The sequence below is a fragment of the Dendronephthya gigantea genome, unplaced genomic scaffold, assembly GCF_004324835.1.
Source record: "Dendronephthya gigantea isolate DGI-Jeju-01 unplaced genomic scaffold, DenGig_1.0 000056F, whole genome shotgun sequence".
Classification (NCBI taxonomy): Eukaryota; Metazoa; Cnidaria; class Anthozoa; order Malacalcyonacea; family Nephtheidae; genus Dendronephthya; species Dendronephthya gigantea.
Genome location: NW_021163066.1, coordinates 900424 through 921573, shown reverse-complemented (window position 1 = coordinate 921573; position 21150 = coordinate 900424). Strand labels below are relative to the sequence as shown.

General features: G+C 39.0%; 3 protein-coding genes across 10 annotated transcripts; all 3 read left to right on the top strand.

The window, feature by feature from the left end:
• Nucleotides 1-354: 354 nt before the first annotated feature.
• LOC114529398 (transient receptor potential cation channel subfamily A member 1-like) lies at nucleotides 355-13419 on the top strand. 4 transcript variants are annotated; one of them, XM_028551194.1, is made up of 13 exons: nucleotides 957-1303; nucleotides 1582-1678; nucleotides 2160-2283; nucleotides 3041-3203; nucleotides 3686-3772; nucleotides 7481-7731; nucleotides 8294-8588; nucleotides 8824-8992; nucleotides 9658-9873; nucleotides 10025-10164; nucleotides 10374-10613; nucleotides 11290-11604; nucleotides 11965-13419. In XM_028551194.1, the coding sequence occupies exons 3-13, from the start codon at nucleotides 2165-2167 to the stop codon at nucleotides 12286-12288; spliced, it is 2319 nt and encodes a 772-aa protein (XP_028406995.1). In that variant the 5' UTR covers nucleotides 957-1303; nucleotides 1582-1678; nucleotides 2160-2164; the 3' UTR covers nucleotides 12289-13419. The 4 variants fall into 4 exon arrangements, with proteins under 4 accessions (XP_028406994.1, XP_028406993.1, XP_028406995.1 ...); XM_028551193.1 differs by lacking the exons at nucleotides 957-1303; nucleotides 1582-1678 and adding an exon at nucleotides 355-637; XM_028551192.1 differs by lacking the exons at nucleotides 957-1303; nucleotides 1582-1678 and adding an exon at nucleotides 355-926.
• On the top strand, nucleotides 12801-15267 carry LOC114529399 (caspase-3-like). Its single transcript, XM_028551197.1, has 3 exons — nucleotides 12801-12892; nucleotides 12961-13022; nucleotides 14286-15267. Exon 3 carries the CDS (start codon nucleotides 14302-14304, stop codon nucleotides 15229-15231), a length of 930 nt encoding a protein of 309 aa, XP_028406998.1. The 5' UTR covers nucleotides 12801-12892; nucleotides 12961-13022; nucleotides 14286-14301; the 3' UTR covers nucleotides 15232-15267.
• A 3354-nt stretch (nucleotides 15268-18621) lies between these two features.
• Nucleotides 18622-21068, top strand: LOC114529411 (caspase-3-like). Of its 5 annotated transcripts, none has more exons than XM_028551220.1 (3): nucleotides 18622-18709; nucleotides 19648-20286; nucleotides 20930-21068. In XM_028551220.1, exons 2-3 carry the CDS (start codon nucleotides 19671-19673, stop codon nucleotides 20986-20988), a joined length of 675 nt encoding a protein of 224 aa, XP_028407021.1. In that variant the 5' UTR covers nucleotides 18622-18709; nucleotides 19648-19670; the 3' UTR covers nucleotides 20989-21068. The 5 variants fall into 5 exon arrangements, with proteins under 5 accessions (XP_028407021.1, XP_028407020.1, XP_028407019.1 ...); XM_028551219.1 differs by having other exon boundaries at nucleotides 19648-20415; XM_028551218.1 differs by having other exon boundaries at nucleotides 19648-20454.
• Nucleotides 21069-21150: the final 82 nt, after the last annotated feature.

The following is a 21150-nucleotide window of genomic DNA, read 5'->3' as shown; positions in this document are numbered from 1 at the left end:
AAACAGAATTATTGCAGGATATTTTGCAGTGAAGTCTTTTCGTCACGTAGAGATATCTGTCAACTCTTGACGTTTTTAGCCTGCCCACCATGAATTGTGATTAACTGTTTATCTTTAACAAAAAAATTTCACACATTTGAACTATGAATAATAAGCAAAAAGTGTGCTAAACAAACATTCAGGCGTGGTAAACTTAATCATGTTGAAAGCTTGCCTTGAAACTTGCACGTTGCAATTTTCATGCTTGTTTTCGATCGATAGAGCCGGTATCATACGTGCATTAGCATATTTTTTTGTCCGAAGGTCATTAGTTCAATCTTTTTGTCGTGTTTTTGTGTTTAAGGTTAAATTGGATTTAAATTTTGAATGTGGAGAAATAAGTCAAAAAACGTAAACGTAATGACTAATGTCAACAATCCCTCGAAATAGCTAAATTCACGGAGTATAGCTACTTAAAAGTTATGTAAATGATACTAAAAGATGTCACAGGATCTTCCGGCTTAAAAAATCAGTTTTAAATGCCTTCGAAGCAGGAAAACTTTTATTTGTTCTCATTTTGTTTGAAATGCATAAACTTTGTGCAAGAAATGCGTGTATATAGAAAGTATAGGAAATCTACAAACAGAATTGAGTTAAGGTACGTGTGGGTAACTATCAGGCTCGCCAGGGCCTGCCCTATTTACTTCAATATTGTGTTTATATGTTTTGTTTTGCATGTGTCACGAGGTGAAATGATGTCCCCGTTGCGTCGGCCGGTAATTTTAATACAAACCATGCTTGACTTCCTTTTATTTGCTTGCACGCAGTCGTTAAAGTGTGATTGTATTTCGTTTAACAACAAACAGAGGTGAAATCCATCTTACTATGTAATCATTTCGTTTCGAATATGGACTCCGTAATCTTAAATCCGCAGAACAGTCCAAAAGGTAAATATTTATATAATTAATATAAACGTATAACGCTGGTGTGGACAAAACAATAAATCGTTTTGACCTCGGCAAAGCCACGCTTGAACCTTGAGCCTTGAGGTCAAACGACAATAAATACATAATACATCTATATTATAACTAACGCGAAACGTCAACCTCACAAAATTAGCGGTGTGGTTGGAATAACTTCAATGTTCTGCCATTTTGTGTTCGCACTCAGTCCTATCACGGTTTATTTAACCGTGGTCCTATTGACCTTTTTGCTGTTGTCAGCGTATAAAAAGTGTTTGTAGATATTTGCTGTTGACTTTTAGGCAAACTTTAAGACTTTGAATCGCAGTTAGGCTTCAGATTTTGGGCATAAAAAGCTGAAGGTAAACCGTAAACCTATAGCGTTATCACTTATGATAAATGCATGAATGAACTGATCGAGAACTTTGCCACTGTCTGGTTTGCATGTGAAATCGTGTACTGCATGAATGAAAATAACCGCACTATTGAAAATAACCGCACTATGAGGCCTGGATCATTTGGCGTTTTGCCTCGAAGCCGAAGGCGAAGGTTAACGTCGAAATCCATATTCAAAACCTTCCAAGAATTTGACGAAACATTTTCATCGTGTTTTTACATATTATAATTTATGCTCTTCCAGTCTTGAGCTCCTAACGTGAATGTGTGTCAGACCCTGCTGTTGACATCGGTTCCTCTTATCCGGCGGGTATCATTAAAAAAAAGTCATCCATGCAGCGGCGTGTGCTTTGAATAACTTTAAGGCTGTGTTACACTATGCAACTTTCCTTGCAACTTGCAATGCAATTCTACTTCTGAGCAATCTAAAGTTGGCAAATACGAACATTTCTGACGATCTGCCAACGTTTTCTTACCATTTCGAACACTGGTCACAAATTAACATCCCTCAAAATTATAATTGCCGTTTCAAGGAAAATTGCAGAATGTATATAACAGGTCCTTTAGCTATTTTCTCTACTATGAACGTTGGACCACACGTTTGAGATATCTGTCGCTTACTGTAAATAACCTGAAAATATACACTAGATGACAATATTTGAGATAGCTTTATGACCCTATATCGAGTTGTTCCGATCGCTCCAATATTTTTGACACAATCCAGCAATTTCCAGCACTTGAAAATAACTGCGTTCAAAAACGAACGCTTGTCAAGTTGTCAACATACACTAACAATATTTACACTGATTTCTTTTATGACAGATAAAATGGAGGCGACAACAGGGACGCCATTGCTTGAATTAAAAAATTTAAACGGAGAAACTTCGATCAATAATCCACATTTGATGAAGTTCAGAAAATCCGTGGTTATAAATCCATTGATAAGGTACAGTATAGCGCTGTCTTTCCATTTTGTATTGTACAAACGCGAAACTAATTTTACCCTTCAAAAGCCCTGTTGTACAAAAGCTGGGTTAAACTGCCCACCATGGTTTTTCCAACCCTCTGTAAGGATGCTCATTAGTGAACGGAAACCATAGGCATAGTACGGAAACCAAACACGCAATTCTACATCAGAAATACGAAAATTTAATTGCGAGTTTTGAAGCGAGTTGAAGACCCGTGTGCACTTGCGATTTATGATGTGCGATTTTATTGGCGACTTTTGATAGATGTGAACGAGTTACGAGGAATAATTTACGAATGTTCTGGGGCGGGCTGGATGAAAATTTTATTGTTCGAAAAGCAATAACATTTCCTTTTTGGAACCAACAATTATTAAAGAGGTTCCTCGATTTCGGAATACTCAAAGTAACAGCAAACAACGGGTGATTTTAAAGCGATTGAAAAAACCACTATCCGTTGGATAGCGCTAACCGGCTTTCATACAACCGTCCCAAGATGTGTACGAGTTCCTATTTTAACATCCGTAACTAATTCACTCGTTCATAATTATCAAAAGAAGAAAAACGCTTGTGTAAGTCACGAGCCTTAAAAAGTCTTTTCCTGGTTTAGAGCGCTGTTCATTTCACATAGTTACAAATTACCCAGTCCTGGGCGATAGAAGTTGTTGATGAATGGTCTCAACGTGTCATACGAGTACTGTTATTATTGATATTTATTTTGTTCGCTGTCTTTTCTAGGGCTGTTCGACGTGGGTTACGCACGGCGGAGAAATTCCTGAGCGACCAAAAAGACATCGAGAAATTGCAAATTACAGACGCAGATATTACTGGGAGAAATATCTTTCATCTTAGCGTTCAAAGAGAAGAACTCCTCGAATTTCTTTTGGACAAATTTAAAAAGGTTTGCATGAGCATCAATCCTTTTATGGCGAGCTTTAAATTATTTTTTCTACTTAAGGTGTGCATACATGGTCTATAGGGAATAGCTCGTTCAAGCTTTCGTATATTCTGTTATTTCTGTTTATTTAAATCATAATGCACAAGCCCAGTTGCATGGCACTGGCTATAATCGACCAATTCTTGAAAATATTGCATTCACAGGGTGAAGGGTGAAAAAGGGTGAAACGTAGCTTATTTTGAGCTTTTAGACCGCTTCGTCATATGTAAATATATCACGGGCCATGATATAAAAACATTTATCCAACGATGACAGTAATCTGCATCATATATTTAATATTTGCCTGGATTAATTACACATTTTCTGATTTAGTTCTTTCTTCAAACTATCATGTATAAACAGACAGGTATAGAGCTATAATACGAGCCTCGAAGCATTAATCATAGCGATCATATTTTGTGAAACAAATTGTTTCTTTTCTAAAGCATGAAAATTTAATCCAAGCACTTCACGGAGAAGATATGAATGGACACACTCCAGCTCATATTGCGGTCCTTCATAACGAAAGAAAGGTAAACAACAAAACAGAAGAATATTGATTAGTCGTTTTCCGGCGAACTCGACCATGGTCGAATTAGTCGTTTTCCGGCGAACTCGACCATGGTCGAATTAGTCGTTTTCCGGCGAACTCGACCATGGTCGAATTAGTCGTTTTCCGGCGAACTCGACCATGGTCGAATTAGTCGTTTTCCGGCGAATTCGACCATGGTCGAATTAGTCGTTTTCCGGCGAACTCGACCAATGGTCGAATTAGTCGTTTTCCGGCGAACTCGACCATGGTCAAATTAGTCGTTTTCCGGCGAACTCGACCATGGTCGAATTAGTCGTTTTCCGGCGAACTTGACCATGGTCAAGTTAGTCGTTTTCCGGCGAAGTCGACCATGGTCGAATTAGTCGTTTTCCGGCGAACTCGACCATGGTCGAATTAGTCGTTTTCCGGCGAACTCAACCATGGTCGAATTAGTCGTTTTCCGGCGAACTCGACCATGGTCGAATTAGTCGTTTTCCGGCGAACTCGACCATGGTCGAGTTAGTCGTTTTCCGGCGAACTCGACCATGGTCGAGTTAGTCGTTTTCCGGCGAACTCGACCATGGTCGAGTTAGTCGTTTTCCGGCGAACTCGACCATGGTCGAGTTAGTCGTTTTCCGGCGAACTCGACCATGGTCGAGTTAGTCGTTTTCCGGCAACTCGACCATGGTCGAATTAGTCGTTTTCCGGCGAACTCGACCATGGTCGAATTAGTCGTTTTCCGGCGAACTCGACCATGGTCGAATTAGTCGTTTTCCGGCGAACTCGACCATGGTCGAGTTAGTCGTTTTCCGGCGAACTCGACCATGGTCGAATTAGTCGTTTTCCGGCGAACTCGACCATGGTCGAGTTAGTCGTTTTCGGGAACTCGACCATGGTCGAGTTAGTCGTTTTCCGGCGAACTCGACCATGGTCGAGTTAGTCGTTTTCCGGCAAACTCGACCATGGTCGAATTAGTCGTTTTCCGGCGAACTCGACCATGGTCGAATTAGTCGTTTTCCGGCGAACTCGACCATGGTCGAGTTAGTCGTTTTCGGCGAACTCGACCATGGTCGAGTTAGTCGTTTTCCGGCGAACTCGACCATGGTCGAGTTAGTCGTTTTCCGGCGAACTCGACCGTGGTCGAGTTAGTCGTTTTCCGGCGAACTCGACCATGGTCGAGTTAGTCGTTTTCCGGCAACTCGACCATGGTCGAATTAGTCGTTTTCCGGCGAACTCGACCATGGTCGAATTAGTCGTTTTCCGGCGAACTCGACCATGGTCGAATTAGTCGTTTTCCGGCGAACTCGACCATGGTCGAGTTAGTCGTTTTCCGGCGAACTCGACCATGGTCGAATTAGTCGTTTTCCGGCGAACTCGACCATGGTCGAGTTAGTCGTTTTCGGGCAACTCGACCATGGTCGAGTTAGTCGTTTTCCGGCGAACTCGACCATGGTCGAGTTAGTCGTTTTCCGGCAACTGACCATGGTCGAATTAGTCGTTTTCCGGCGAACTCGACCATGGTCGAATTAGTCGTTTTCCGGCGAACTCGACCATGGTCGAATTAGTCGTTTTCCGGCGAACTCGACCATGGTCGAATTAGTCGTTTTCCGGCAACTCGACCATGGTCGAATTAGTCGTTTTCCGGCGAACTCGACCATGGTCGAATTAGTCGTTTTCCGGCGAACTCGACCATGGTCGAGTTAGTCGTTTTCCGGCAACTCGACCATGGTCGAATTAGTCGTTTTCCGGCGAACTCGACCATGGTCGAATTAGTCGTTTTCCGGCGAACTCGACCATGGTCGAATTAGTCGTTTTCCGGCAACTCGACCATGGTCGAATTAGTCGTTTTCCGGCGAACTCGACCATGGTCGAATTAGTCGTTTTCCGGCGAACTCGACCATGGTCGAATTAGTCGTTTTCCGGCAAACTCGACCATGGTCGAATTAGTCGTTTTCCGGCGAACTCGACCATGGTCGAATTAGTCGTTTTCCGGCGAACTCGACCATGGTGGAATTAGTCGTTTTCCGACGAACTCGACCATGGTCGAATTAGTCGTTTTCCGGCGAACTCGACCATGGTCGAGTTAGTCGTTTTCCGGCGAACTCGACCATGGTCGAGTTAGTCGTTTTCCGGCGAACTCGACCGTGGTCGAGTTAGTCGTTTTCCGGCGAACTCGACCATGGTCGAATTAGTCGTTTTCCGGCGAACTCGACCATGGTCGAATTAGTCGTTTTCCGGCGAACTCGACCATGGTCGAATTAGTCGTTTTCCGGCGAACTCGACCATGGTCGAATTAGTCGTTTTCCGGCGAACTCGACCATGGTCGAATTAGTCGTTTTCCGGCGAACTCGACCATGGTCGAGTTAGTCGTTTTCCGGCAACTCGACCATGGTCGAATTAGTCGTTTTCCGGCGAACTCGACCATGGTCGAATTAGTCGTTTTCCGGCGAACTCGACCATGGTCGAATTAGTCGTTTTCCGGCAACTCGACCATGGTCGAATTAGTCGTTTTCCGGCGAACTCGACCATGGTCGAATTAGTCGTTTTCCGGCGAACTCGACCATGGTGGAATTAGTCGTTTCCGACGAACTCGACCATGGTCGAATTAGTCGTTTTCCGGCGAACTCGACCATGGTCGAGTTAGTCGTTTTCCGGCGAACTCGACCATGGTCGAGTTAGTCGTTTTCCGGCGAACTCGACCGTGGTCGAGTTAGTCGTTTTCCGGCGAACTCGACCATGGTCGAGTTAGTCGTTTTCCGGCAAACTCGACCATGGTCGAATTAGTCGTTTTCCGGCGAACTCGACCATGGTCGAATTAGTCGTTTTCCGGCAAACTCGACCATGGTCGAATTAGTCGTTTTCCGGCGAACTCGACCATGGTTGAATTAGTCGTTTTCCGGCGAACTCGACCATGGTCGAGTTAGTCGTTTTCCGGCAAACTGGACCATGGTCGAATTAGTCGTTTTCCGGCGAACTCGACCATGGTCGAATTAGTCGTTTTCCGGCGAACTCAACCATGGTCGAATTAGTCGTTTTCCGGCGAACTCGACCATGGTCGAATTAGTCGTTTTCCGGCAAACTCGACCATGGTCGAATTAGTCGTTTTCCGGCGAACTCGACCATGGTCGAATTAGTCGTTTTCCGGCGAACTCGACCATGGTCGAGTTAGTCGTTTTCGGGCAAACTCGACCATGGTCGAGTTAGTCGTTTTCCGGCGAACTCGACCACGGTCGAGTTAGTCGTCTTCCGGCGAATTGGACCATAGTCGAATTAGTCGTTTTCTGGCGAACTCGGCCATGGTCGAATTAGTCGTTTTCTGGTGAACTCGACCATGGTCGAATTAGTCGTTTTCCGGCGAACTCGACCATGGTCGAATTAGTCGTTTTCCGGCCAACTCGACCATGGTTGAATTAGTCGTTTTCCGGCCAACTCGACCATGGTCGACTACATCTGATTGATAGATGACGTCATTTTGACAGTATATAAGGAACCGAGTTTCAAAGTCAGATCACCCCTGATGAAGACACTAGACCGGAGTGTCGAAACGTTGGGTCGTAAAAGTTAATCTTTGTGTGGTGATTACTTTCATTTATTAAAACCAGAGTAGCGATAATTACGATGGATTATATACCTGGTTGCCGTGAACTCATTAACCTTAATGTTTTCTGGTTTGTACGAATTCAGAAAAGATGAAATTTATATATTTCAGAGCATGCACATGTTGGCCGAGGTGGATAAAAATGTCTACACGATTCGCAGTTCGAAAACGGGACAAACCTTAATCCATTGCGCCGTGGAATCTTGCAATTTATACATTGTTCAAGATATCTTAGAAACAAGGCCCGATGCGTTGTATGATAAAGATATGGACGGAGAATCCCCACAGCATTACGCAGCCGCCTTGGAGGAGTACTTTTTGTTGGAGTACCTTCTGTCTCAAGGAGCTGATATTTTTGAAACGTATGTAAATGCATGTAAACGTTAGTAAGTGCATGTAAACGTATGTAAATGCATGTAAACGTTAGTAAGTGCATGTAAACGTATGTAAATGCATGTAAACGTTAGTAAGTGCATGTAAACGTATGTAAATCAGGTTTGTCCAACCGCAGTTGTGTATGTGTAAGGTTGCTTTATCTTCACATAGAGTCTCTGCCTACAATTGAATTAGAAAATAGTGCATGGGAAATAGACAAAATACAAAATGCCTTGAAAGAAATTTAGTTTAGCAAGATGCAAGAGAAAACATACTTCAAAAAACGTCTTGAAACGTCTGAACTTTAAAACAAGCCAACAGTTACAGTGTAAATCCAATATTTGGCCTAAAACGAGTAGTCTTTTGACACTATATGAATCACACAGAATGAAAACTGTAAACTTGTTTGTTGTCTTCTTTTAAAGCCCAAATCTCTGGTTCACAAAATATTGTTTGTTCTTCGAAGTATATTCCTCTTGTATTTTATTAAATTATCTGCTCGTAATAATTTGGTTTCGGTGATAGACAAACAGGTGTCTTTCTCTCTAGTGACAAAAATGAATCCACACCACTTCACTTTGCGGCAGCAGCCGGCTCAATAGCTAACGTCAAGCTTCTGGTTCTCGATGAAGAGGATCTCTCAAGATCCGAGGATAATTTAGGAAGGTCAGCTCTACACATCGCCTGTATGAAAGGCAATCGAAATATTGTCGCATTTCTTCTTGAGAATGGCGCTGACCCGCTGGTGAAAGAAAAAGATGGTTTAAACTGTTTGGAACTTGCTGTAGCAAATAAACAAGATGGTGTCGTTAAAGAGTTGCTGCTTAGTAACTATTGGAGAGAAGTAAGTATCGATCATTATCGATCATCATCATAATGATCGATATAATCAATTATCGTCATTGATAATATGTTATTCATCATTGTCATACTCGAACATCAATTATCATCATTGTTATTGATCATCGATAATCAATTATCCATCATTGTAATAGTCGATAATTATCGATCAATTATCGATCACACATCAATTCAAACAAGGGATTCCATAATTTACTAAAGCAACTTGCAACTTTCAGCTGATCGAGGCATGGAAAGGTGGAGCAAAGAGATGTTTTGCTCACCTCGTAGATAAAATGCCAGATAACGCTAAGATCTTGTTGGATCGCTGTGTCGTCAAGAGCGATGATAAACGTCACTCTCTCGACTACAATATCACATACGACTTCTTCTTATTAGAACCGACAGGTATGAATTTTCTATACAGCTGATATCAAGTTCCTTTTGTTGTGACGCTCACGCTGGATCAATAAGAAGAGATGATCCTTACTGGACCTCTAGGAAGAACAGTTTAGAACTGATAGAACTATCCAGTATAAATAAAGTTAGTTTAGTTTAGGTTTCCTCCTGTAGTAACACTGGATCAATAAGAGATGATCCTTACTGGACCTCTAGGAAGAACAGTTTAGAACTGATAGAGCTATCCAGTATAAATAAAGTTAGTTTAGTTTAGGTTTCCTCCTGTAGTAACACTAGATCAATAAGAGATGATCCTTACTGGACCTCTAGGAAGAACAGTTTAGAACTGATAGAACTATCCAGTATAAATAAAGTTAGTTTAGTTTAGGTTTCCTCCTGTAGTAACACTGGATCAATAAGAGATGATCCTTACTGGACCTCTAGGAAGAACATTTAGAACTGATAGAGCTATCCAGTATAAATAAAGTTAGTTTAGTTTAGGTTTCCTCCTGTAGTAACACTGGATCAATAAGAGATGATCCTTACTGGACCTCTAGGAAGAACAGTTTAGAACTGATAGGGTTACATACCGAATTTCAGAGCTGACGTTAACTGTGAATTATGTCTCCTCTAATTACGTTCTGTAATACTTTTCTTTGATTTCATTTCAAAAGGCTCCAAATTTTACGGCCTCGAAGCGATCACAGAAAATAACGAAGAACAATGTCTGACTCACAATCTTTGCAGGAAATATTTCAGCGTGAAATGGCGAGAGAAAGGCTGTTATTTATATTTGGCCAATCTCTTTCTCTACCTCTGTTTCCATGTTTTGTTCAATGTGTACGTTGCCTTGGTTCGCGGGGCCATCGCAAGACGGGTGAGACATCCTGGTATGTTCCCGTTCTTCGTTTTTACTTTTTTTTGAATTATCACTCATCCACAATTTGATAAGAAATTGTTCAAATGCAAGACAACTTGTAACAAAGCCTCTTGAACTTGATTTTTGATACTAGTAATAACTAAATACTTTAAAATTTCTAGATGAAGTTAACACAACTGTCAGCACGAAGGTTAAACAACACCCTACGGCTGCAGCAAGTCCTGACGAGCCAGGCCCGATCATTGCGACAGTTGTTATCGTAACTGTAACAATATTTAATGTCATTAAAGAATTTATTCAGGTACATTTTGACCCATGATATCCCCTAACATTACACAGATCGTTACCATCAATGTCGATCGTCATCATCATCATCGATATATAATCAATATCATGATCACAATCGTCATCGATGATCATCATTAATATCATGATTATCATCAATATCATGATCGCAATCGATGTAATCATCATTATAATGTCATGACTATCAATAATTAATCCTCTCAGATGCACCAGCAACGTTGGAGATATTTCAAACAAGTTTCAAATTATTTTGAGTGGACATTGTACGTCTGCGTCATGGTATTCATGTTCCCAGTGAGAAAGACAAAAACTGAAGACCAGTTTGGAGCGGCTGCCATTGCTGTTTGTATCTCTTGGTTCAATCTCATTTGGTTTCTGCGCCGAATTCCAGATATTGGCACTTACATTTTGACTCTGCAGAAGGTTTTCAAAACGCTTGTTAAGGTATGAACGACTTAGAAAGATCGGCAGGAAGAATTATTCTTTTTTTGACTTACGTTTTCTCTCCTTGTGCGCGGCAAAAAGTTTCATGTCGTTCTCAAGAAAATAATAACTTGTTTGTCTGGACTCTGGAATCTGGATGATTGAGTTCAGTCATTCTTGCACTTGCTAAATTTGTGTTTCTGCCAACAAAATCTATTTATTATCTTGTTCTATTACTATAATACTCTGGAGTACAAGCAGTCAGTACGAAAAATATCTTGAAAATAGTTGAACTAGCGACGCACGTATCTGCTGTGCGAAAAGTGAGCGAGTTCCAACCTACGAACATCGCAAATTGACCATCGCTTTTTCCCGGGAGGGAATGTTGATATGGACAAGAGTGTGTTTGGATAAACCTGAGAATAACCCTTTCATTCTAGCTGTGCCTTTGAGGCGCAGTGAAACAATGATGACTGCACAAAGCATCTTTGAATCAATCATGTCCTGCCTTGGTTCTGCCTAAACTTCATATATGAATAGAGTGCTCGATATGCCGAAGTACAGAGCTAATAAGACGAGAATAAGAACAATAAACTTGGTTTACTTCATATGATTTATTCACTACAAATTTGTTTCGTATGACAAGCAGTGTTTGCCGGCACACAGGGGAATTTTAAATATATATTATCTATTTCAGATGCTTCTGTTGATCGTATTATTCTGTATGGCCTTCGCTTCAACGTTCTATCTGCTGTTTGCAGAGCAAGACAGATTTGTGAACTATCCCATTGCGGTTCTGAGCACGTTCGTCTCGATGCTGGGAGACTTTGCCTACGATGATTTGTTTGTTGAAGTTGGTATTTATAAAGATTTCCATACTTTTAAACTTGTGATGTTTGTGGTGTTTGTTCTGCTGATGGTTGTTGTTGTAAATAATGTTTTGATTGGTCTGGCTGTCGGTGACACGGAGTATGTTATGAACATGGCTAAAGTTCAAAGACTGAGGCAACACGTAAGTTGGAAAAAGCATTTTAATTTTATACTGTTCTTCCTAGAGGTTTAGTAGGAATAATTTCTTCTTGATCCACTGTTACCAAACAGGAGCCAGGATTGAAACCTAAACTAAACTAACTTTATTTATACTGGATAGCTCTATCAGTTCTATACTGTTCTTCCTAGAGGTCCAGTAAGGATCATCTCTTATTGATCCAGTGTTACTACAGGAGGAAACCTAAACTAAACTAACTTTATTTATACTGGATAATTTTATCAGTTCTTCCTAACAAAGCGGAACTATAACTTAACTAAACTAAAATATTTAGTTTATATTTATCATAGATATATATCAGTTTTCAACTGTTTTTTCATGTAGATGAAATTCATAATCGAAGTTGAAACATCGATATTTAGTAGACTCCCGTGCTTTAAAAAGAAAAACAAAACTTTGGTTCACATTGAATACCCAAACCATACGAAATCATGGAGGACCAGTTTCAACAGACTCCTAGCGGGCGAGATGAACACGTTTTATAATGTGGAGGAGAGCGACGAGGAAGATGATGACGAGGCTTTGACACAGGAGAAAGTCGAGGAAATCGTACAAGCGAGGCTGGAGAATTATCATAAGAGAATGATACAAGAGTTGAAAGATTTTCACGTGGATATAGTGGAAAAATTGGGAGATATGGTCAACTGAAGAACGAAATGATAAGTTATAAGATGTTTGTAGTTGAAGTTAGCTGATGATTGGTGCAAAAACATTCAGTAAGGGTTAAGGGTTAACCAATCCAAACGCGGGCAAATGAAATATTTTAGAGTGTAAATTTTAACTGCCAAATGTGGAGTTAAACTCTATTGTTATCCTTTTTTGCAAATTGGTGGTTTTATTGGTAAATTTAACTGTCAGGGTTCGAGAAAAATAGCACACATCTCTCATAGAAATTTCTTTGTAATCAAATACAAAACCGCTTGATACATAATTGCGAAATTCCGCATTTTCGTCCCACTCAGATAATTACCGATTATTTGTTGCTTCATGATTGCTCTGAACACCCATGCAGAGAATCAAAAATTGCTCTCATACCTACACGGTAAGATTAATCTCGTGACTTCTAAGTTGTCTGAATGATTAAAACGTTTACGAGCTTTTTCTTCCGTTAACATGGACATATATATATAAAAGTTCTCACGTTTTTATCCTTAGTGAATGAAAACACAGAGGTCTTGGAAAGGAATTATAGTGAATGCGTATGACGGTAGGCAAAGGGGGGTCCAAGCAGATAAAGAGCAGGCCCAAGCAGGTAAAGACACTTAATTTAAATTGGAGCATTATAGTACAATAGCTATCATTCAAGTGTAACGTCTCTAGCGGCGCTGTGTCCTCATCTGAGAGTCGAAGTTGTTGAAAGAGGAAGAGTATATATTAACCAGGTAAGAATCATTCATGTCAATATTCGTAGAAAATTAAATGTCTGATATGACGTATATTTATAATTCAACGCAAGTCCGGATCCTAAACTGGGTTTCATTGTAATGAGGGCAAAGCCAGGCGAGCTTTCGTTTTAAAGTTGTCAAGCATAGATATAAAAATCATCATCGATTTCCATCATTACCACGTAGATTGATCAAGCATGGTATATAGACAAATAACATTTCGATAAATACCTGCAACGTTATACTAGTCGGAAAATTAATTATTCTCATAATTATGCTATACTGTTATATAAACGTCAAAAATTCACTCGCAAAAATCAATGAATATAACCAAGAGTACTATATATATGTATAGTTGCATATAGTAATTCACACTTTCAGCCAAATTTTTGTCATTAAGGGGCTGATTACATGAGCCCTGTTACCCGAGATTCAACGAAGCGTGAGATGACTTTGAGGTATTGAAATAAGTCTTTATGATACCAAACAAGCACATGCTATTGTTGTGGTGATTATACGACTGCCAGAATCATGTTATCTGCTCATTTCAATACCTCAAAATCATCTCACGCTTTGCTGAATCTCGGGTAACCGGGCTCATGTAAACAGCCCCTTAGTTGTTGTTATGAATCCAGGAACTATATTTGACCAATCTTTATTTAAAACTCCGAGTTAAATATTTTCCGCCTACTACACTAAATTGTACATGACTAACATACCTTCTACTAAAAATAGCGGCCAAAGAATCAAGCTTGCACCTTAACTCGAACATTGTGACGTCGTGAAAGTTAATCTTTGTGTGGTGATTACTTTCATTTATTAAAACCAGAGTAGCGATAATTACGATGGATTGTGACATATTATAGACAGTTTAAATCTAGTCACCTCCTTCGGTTCCTATAGCATTGAATTATTACTACATGAGTTGATGAAAAATTTTACTGTCTTCAAAAAGTGTTTACATGATTTTATGACTTGTGAAACAAATTAAATCCAGTAGGAACCCAAACTAAAGAATTTAACTGGGTTGAAAATTGAAATAGCTCAGCAGTTATCACTTTTTACGTTACTCTTTACATTTTACGATTATTCCACGACATTTCAGCTAGGAGTACAGTAACTTTGACAGTGACAATGTATTTAAGCCTAAGTGTATGTAAAACGAAGTTGGAACGACGAATAAAATAAATCCGACCTGAATACTAACGGTAGAAAACTGGGTGAAAAATAATCTGTTTAATTCTGGGCGTTTTGCTTTAGATCTGCATATACAGTCATGGATGAATTGAAAAAGAATATGGCAATCTTAACATTGAATTCACATATGATTAGGAACGCCTTTGTATTGGTCATCGTAAATCAAAATTTCAGATACAATAAAAAACGCGATGGCGCTCTCGCTGACAAAGAAAATATAGAGAAATTTTGCCATGAAATGAAGTTTACTGTAAATGACATCAGCGACATAAAACTGGAAGATACCTCAGGCCTGAAATTCGATAAAAAAAAACAGCTAATAACTGATGATCTCACGGCACGAGAAATGAAGGATCTTTTCCAGACTATTTTAACGGGAGACTTCAGCTCCTATGATGCATTTATTTGTTTCATATCAAGTCATGGAGTAAAAGAAGGGATCTTAGGAGTTGATGGATATCCGTTAGGATTGATTACCGTTAAAGATATCACCGATCAATTTACTAAAGGTAGTCGCACCTTAGCAGGTAAACCGAAAATTTTCTTCACCCAGAATTGCAGAGGAAGGCAAAAAAACATTGGAATACCACTTCATGAAGAAGGTGATGATGGTCATCGTGAAAATCTGGTAGACATGGAAAATCACTTTGATGAGACTCCAGTTACACTTCCCACCGGAGCTGATATGCTGGTTGCTTATTCAACGGTTGATGGTTACGAATCATATAGAAGTACGGAAAATGGGTCGTGGTTTATCATTAAATTACTGGAGGTATTAAAGAAACACGCACACAGCATGAGTTTAACTGACATGCTAGCTATTGTTAACGACGAGATTAGCAGAATGGTATCTCAACAGGGAAAGAAACAAATGTCATGTTTTACCAGCTTATTGAGTAAGCCTGTCTATTTCGAAATCAAGTCCAGTGAAATTCAACCATCTGCTGAACCATCCTCAGCTTTGAAAGAGGCCGAGTCCTCCTCTAATAACCAAACAGCGGGTGTGTAGTGAGAAATTCTGGCTTCCAGAAAAATTAAAATAAAAAAATAATGAATATATAATTATATATATATATATATATATATATATCATAACTCGCAAACCACCAACGGACATATATATGACGATAATCAGTTCCCATGTATATAATAAATCAATAATGTAGCTATACGTAGTTTTTGCGGTGAAAATGGTCATACTGATATAATACGCCTCTCCTTGTAACCTCAATAAATACATCACTGTTCCTTGTTTAAAGATTTTGTTTTAAGCAGATCTATCAACAAGCCAGCTGCATGTGAACTCCGCGCGAGCTGTTATACTTGTCAATAACCTGCAGCATTTCCACTGGCATTAACAATTTTGCTGCAAATTTTGTTTGAATAAGTTTGATGCACCGAAATTTGCATTTATTTCATATAATTATTTTTTAGCGCAAAGGATCCAACCATCCATCTTGGATCGATAAGAGATGATCTTTACTGGACTTCTTGGAAGAGCAGTTTAGAACTGATAGAGCTATCCAGTATAAATAAAGTTAGTTTAGTTTAGGTTTCCTCCTGTAGTAACACTGGATCAATAAGAGATGATCCTTACTGGACCTCTAGGAAGAACAGTATATAATTGATAGTGGAGCTATCCAGTATGAATAAAGTTTAGGTTTGAAGAATAATAAATAGTTTAGGGTTCCTCCTGTACGCTGTAGTAACACTGGATGAAAAGGAAATGATTCCTACTAGACTTACTAGCAAGTTATAATGAATGCGTATGACGGTAGGCAAGAGGGGGGTCCAAGCAGGCAAAGAGCTAGACACTTGAATCGAAGCATTAAAGTACAATAGCTATCATTCAACTGTAACGTCTCTAGCGGCGCTGTGTCCTTGTCTGAGAGTCGAAGTTACTGTAAGAAGAAGAGTATATATTAACCAGGTAAGAATCATTCATGTCAATATTCGAGGAAAATTAAATGTCTGATATGACGTAGATTTATAATTCAACGTCAGTTGTAAACTGAGTTTCATTGTAGTGAGGGCAAAGCCAGGTGAGCTTTCGTTTTAAAGTCGTCTAGCATAGATATAAAAATCGTCATCGATTTCCATCATTACCACGTAGATTGCTCAAGCATGGCATATAGACATGTATATATAACTTTGTAGAAATACCTGCAACGTTTATACTATAGTCGAAAAATTGATCAAGTATTTTTATTATGATTATACTCAAGTCGCTGTTTAGCATACTTTTGCCTACGCTAAATTATATATGACTAACATACCTTCTAAAATAGCGGCCAAAGAATCAAGCATGCACATTGTGACATATTATAGATAGTTTAAATCCAGTCACCTCCTAGACCTAGCATTGAATTATTACTGCATGAACTGATGTAAAATTCTACTGTCTTCAAAAAGTGTTTACATGAATTTATAACTTGTGGTGGAATCAATTAAATCACAGTAGGAACCCAAACTAAAGAATTTAACTAGTGTCTATACTTTGGTAGTGCATATAAAACGGGGTCTAATTGTATATGAATGCGTAAGCGGCTGAGTAAAATCATCTGCCTAATTATAAACATTTTACTTTAGATCTACAGTCAAGGACGAATTGCCAATGGCAAATTCAAAATTGAATTCACATATCATTAACAAGCCTTTTGTATTGGTCATCGTGAATGAGAAGTTCAGATACCATAACAGACGCAATGACGCTCTCGCTGACAAAGAAAATATAAAAAAATTTTGCCATGAAATGAATTTTACAGTCAATGATATCAGCGACATAAAACTGGAAGATACCTCAGTCCTGAAATTTGATCACAAAGGCCACCTAATAACTGATGATCTCACGGCACGAGAAATGAAGAATCTTTTCCAGACTATTTCTACGGGAGACTTCAGCTCCTATGATGCATTTATTTGTTTCATATCGAGCTATGGTGAAGCAGGAGGAATCTCAGGTGTTGATGGAGAAACTATCCCTGTTCAATTTCTCGTCGATCATTTCCAGGGCAGCAAAAACTTTCGCACTCTGGTTAACAAACCGAAACTTTTCTTCGCCCAGAGTAGTAGCAGGTCGACTGATCATGACCACGACGATGCAGTAGCCGATAACGGGAACCAGTTTGCCATTCCCACCGGAGCTGATATACTGGTTGCTTATTCAACTGTTGATGGTTACGAACATTATAGCAGTGATGAAAAGGGGTCGTGGTTTATCATTAAATTACTGAAGGTTTTCAGGGAACACGCAAACAGCATGAGTTTAACTGACATGCTAGCTATGGTTAACCACGAGATTAGCAAAATGGTATCTCAACAGGGAAAGAAACAAATGCCATGTTTTACCAGCTCATTGAGAAAAGCTGTCCGTTTCGAAATCAAGTCCAGTGAAATTCAACCATCTGCTGAACCATCCTCAGCTTTGAGAGAGGTCGAGGCCCCCCCTTTAATGGCCTAAAGGGAGGAACCTGGTGACGGGTTCCGGCTCCGGGCAATATTACTAATAGGCACTAAGTGTCTAAGTCGACTATTAGCTGATTGAAGTTGAGACAATTTATCCATGAAAACTAAAATAATTCAACTAAGCTGTCGCCTGTCGTAAATATATATGGGATTGTTTGAAGTTCGATTTAACGTTTGCCGTTTGCACTTAGCAATTTGTCAGGAACTTCAAACTTTAGGTCTCTAATAATGAAAATGATTGAACGGTGTGCAGTCCTGCTAGTTTTGTAATTTTATACTTTTTATAATATTGTCACAAGGATCCGCATATAATAATCCGAAACCACGAAACACTAATAATAATATAACGATATTTTTTTCGATAATGATGCATGTGTTTTACATCATTCGCATATTAATTGTCCAAAAACAATACAATGACACAAATTTGTTTTAAAACGCACACTAGATCACACGGCAGATATCTGGTAATCTGCAGCAGCTTGAGCCTTAAACTTTAATTAGGGCACATCCGAAGTTACAATGATTCAAAGTAGTTTGTCACCAATTAATTAAGGTTATTACAGTGACTGGGTTATTATTGAGGCGTTGTTTATATATGTAAAACTATGCACATACTCGAGCGATTACCGATATTAGCCCACCGGACGAAGACGAGGATTAGCGTTTGTGGCAGTAGAGCAATACAGCCATACAGGTAAAATTGCATTATACTGGGCTCCCAACCTCATTCCCAGGGTGATTTCGCTGTGCTATTCACGTTGGTCATATTCGGCAAATTTTCTCCTAGTACAGAGGGCTCAGTTTTCCAGCGGTTTTCGCATCAAAAATTAAAAGCTTTTCGTTTTACGTACTGTTCCTGTTCAATGCTTCCAATTTTATGCAAGTTGTCAGCTGACAATATGAGATTTGGCAGTTATATTGACGCATTAAACTACAATAGCTATCATTCAACTGTAACGTCCCTAGTGGCGCCGTGTCCTTGTCTGAGAGTCGAAATTATTGCAAGAGGAAGATTTCAGGTAGGAATCATGTCAATCTTCGTAGAGAAGATGTCATATATGACGTAGATTTATAATTCAAAGTCAGTCGTAAACTGGGTTTCATTGTAGTGAGGGTAAAGCCAGGCGAGCTTTCGTTTTAAAGTACGGTCAAGCATAGATATAAGATTCCTCATCGATTTCCATCATGACTACGTAGTTGGATTTTATTGTTAATTTGCCATAAGTTAGTCAGTTTCCAAAATAGAAGAGGCTATCATTCGTCACCATCATAACACTATTAAGTATTCCGTATACCCATGAATTTTACCTTTTTGAATTTTTAACTTTGATACGTTGTTAATAGTCAAATAAATAACTATTTTTATAATTATACTGTTATATAAAATACTAAGGACAAATTGATGTTAAAAATTCACTCGAAACTATGGATATAGAATCAATATTAAATCGCATATAGTGATACCCAGTTCTCTCTTAACCGAAGTTTCAATGAAATAAAATCTGCTGACAAGGCAGAATTTAAAACTGACTACGTAATTTGAATCTGTAAGACGCTACGCCTACACTACATTGTATGTGACTAACATACCTTCTACTAAAAATAATGGCCAAAGAATCAAGCATCCAACTTAACTCAAACGTTGTGACGCATTATGGGTAGTTTAATTCCAGTCATCTCCTAGAATTGTGTTATTCCTTCGTAAGTTGATGTAAAGGTTTACTGTCCTCAAGAAGTATTTACATACTTCTATGGCTTGTGAAAGCAATTAAATCACGGTAGGGATCGAAACTAAAGAATTTAACTATTGTCTTCAAAAATCCAAAATTTCAGCTGTGATAATTGAAACTTTGACAGTGTATATAAAACAGGGTCTAGAGACTAAATGTATATGAATGCGTAAGCGGCTGAGTAAAATCATCTGCCTAATTATAAACATTTTACTTTTGATCTGCAGACAAGGACGAATTGAGGCTAGTAATGGCAAGTTTAAAATTGAATTCGCATATGATTAAGAACGCCTTTGTGTTGTTCATCGTGAATGAAAAGTTCAGATACCATAGCAGACGCACTGGCGCTCTCGCTGACAAAGATAATATAGAGGAATTTGGTTGTGAAATGAATTTTACAATCAATGATATCAGCGACATAAAACTGAAAGATACCTCAGCCCTGAAATTCGATCACAAAGGCCACCTACTAACTCATGACCTTACGGCACGAGAAATGAAGAATCTTTTCCTGACTATTTCTACGGGAGACTTTAGCTCCTATGATGCATTTATTTGTTTCATATCGAGCTATGGTGAAGCAGGAGGAATATCAGGTGTTGATGGAGAAACTATCCCTATTCAATTTATCGTCGATCAATTTATCGCTAATGACGAGTATCGCACTCTGGTTGGTAAACCGAAACTTTTCTTTACTCAGAATTGCAGAGGAATCGACAAAGGGACATTTTCAGTGTTTCATGGTGATAATGAAAATGATATAGATGCAATAGCAGATAGCGGGTACAACATTCCTATTTCTATGCCCCTTGCAGCTGATGCATTGGTTGCCTATTCAAGTGCAACTGGCTATGAATCTTTTAGGAGTAAGGAAATGGGGTCCTGTTTTATCAATAAGCTGACACAGGTTCTTAGGAGGCATGCACACCAAATGAATTTAACCGACATGCTGACTATTGTTAATGACGAGGTTGACAGAATGGCGTCTGTGGAAGGCAAGGAGAAGCAAATGCCGTGTTTTACCAGCAATTTAAGTAAAGCTGTCTATTTCGAAGTTGATCTAAGTGAATTTAATCTAAGTGAAGTTGATCTAAGTGAACTTGCAGCCTCGCAAAAACCAACTGCGCTTTAAAACAGTTGCCAATTCACAACCTGTACCCAGCTGGCTATACCTTAAAATAGCGAAATCATATCAAAGTGCGAATTATAGCCCCGTTTACACTACGCGCGATATTTGGTACAGCACGGATAAAACTGGCACCGTACCATTTTTTTCACACACACCGGACGCGATTTGCTAGCGCGACGCGATTTTTATGAATTGTTACATTCGTTTTCTTATACCATTGAAAGTTGTAACCTAATATTCGCATTATTTTTTCACGAAATATAGGTAACTGTAACTACAAACGACTTATAACTTATCGCTTGTGCTATGCCTTGTCTATGTGGACACGAGCGTTGTTTTCGAGCGTTTTCAAAATCGTTTTTGCCTATTTTATTGTTTAGACGCCCTGTCCATACGATTTTCACCACTAACGAAAATTTCACCACCAAGGAGTCAGTAACGGTTTATTTAATGCCAAAAGTATTGTTTTATCATTTTTGTCATTGTTGAAAAGTTTGAAATACATCAAATTTTTAATTTACAATTATAATATTTTGATAAAAAATAAAATAAAAACAATGTATTATCATTCATACTATATAATTTACAATTATAATATTTT

Coding starts and splice junctions, on each gene's coding strand:
- LOC114529411 (XM_028551216.1), top strand. CDS start 19,671: ATGGCAAGTTTAAAATTGAATTCGCATATGATTAAGAACGCCTTTGTG.
- LOC114529399 (XM_028551197.1), top strand. CDS start 14,302: ATGGATGAATTGAAAAAGAATATGGCAATCTTAACATTGAATTCACAT.
- LOC114529398 (XM_028551192.1), top strand. CDS start 887: ATGGACTCCGTAATCTTAAATCCGCAGAACAGTCCAAAAG. Junction 8,993..9,657: donor CTTCTTATTAGAACCGACAG/GTATGAATTTTC, acceptor TCATTTCAAAAG/GCTCCAAATTTTACGGCCTC. Junction 11,605..11,964: donor TTCAAAGACTGAGGCAACAC/GTAAGTTGGAAA, acceptor TTTTTCATGTAG/ATGAAATTCATAATCGAAGT.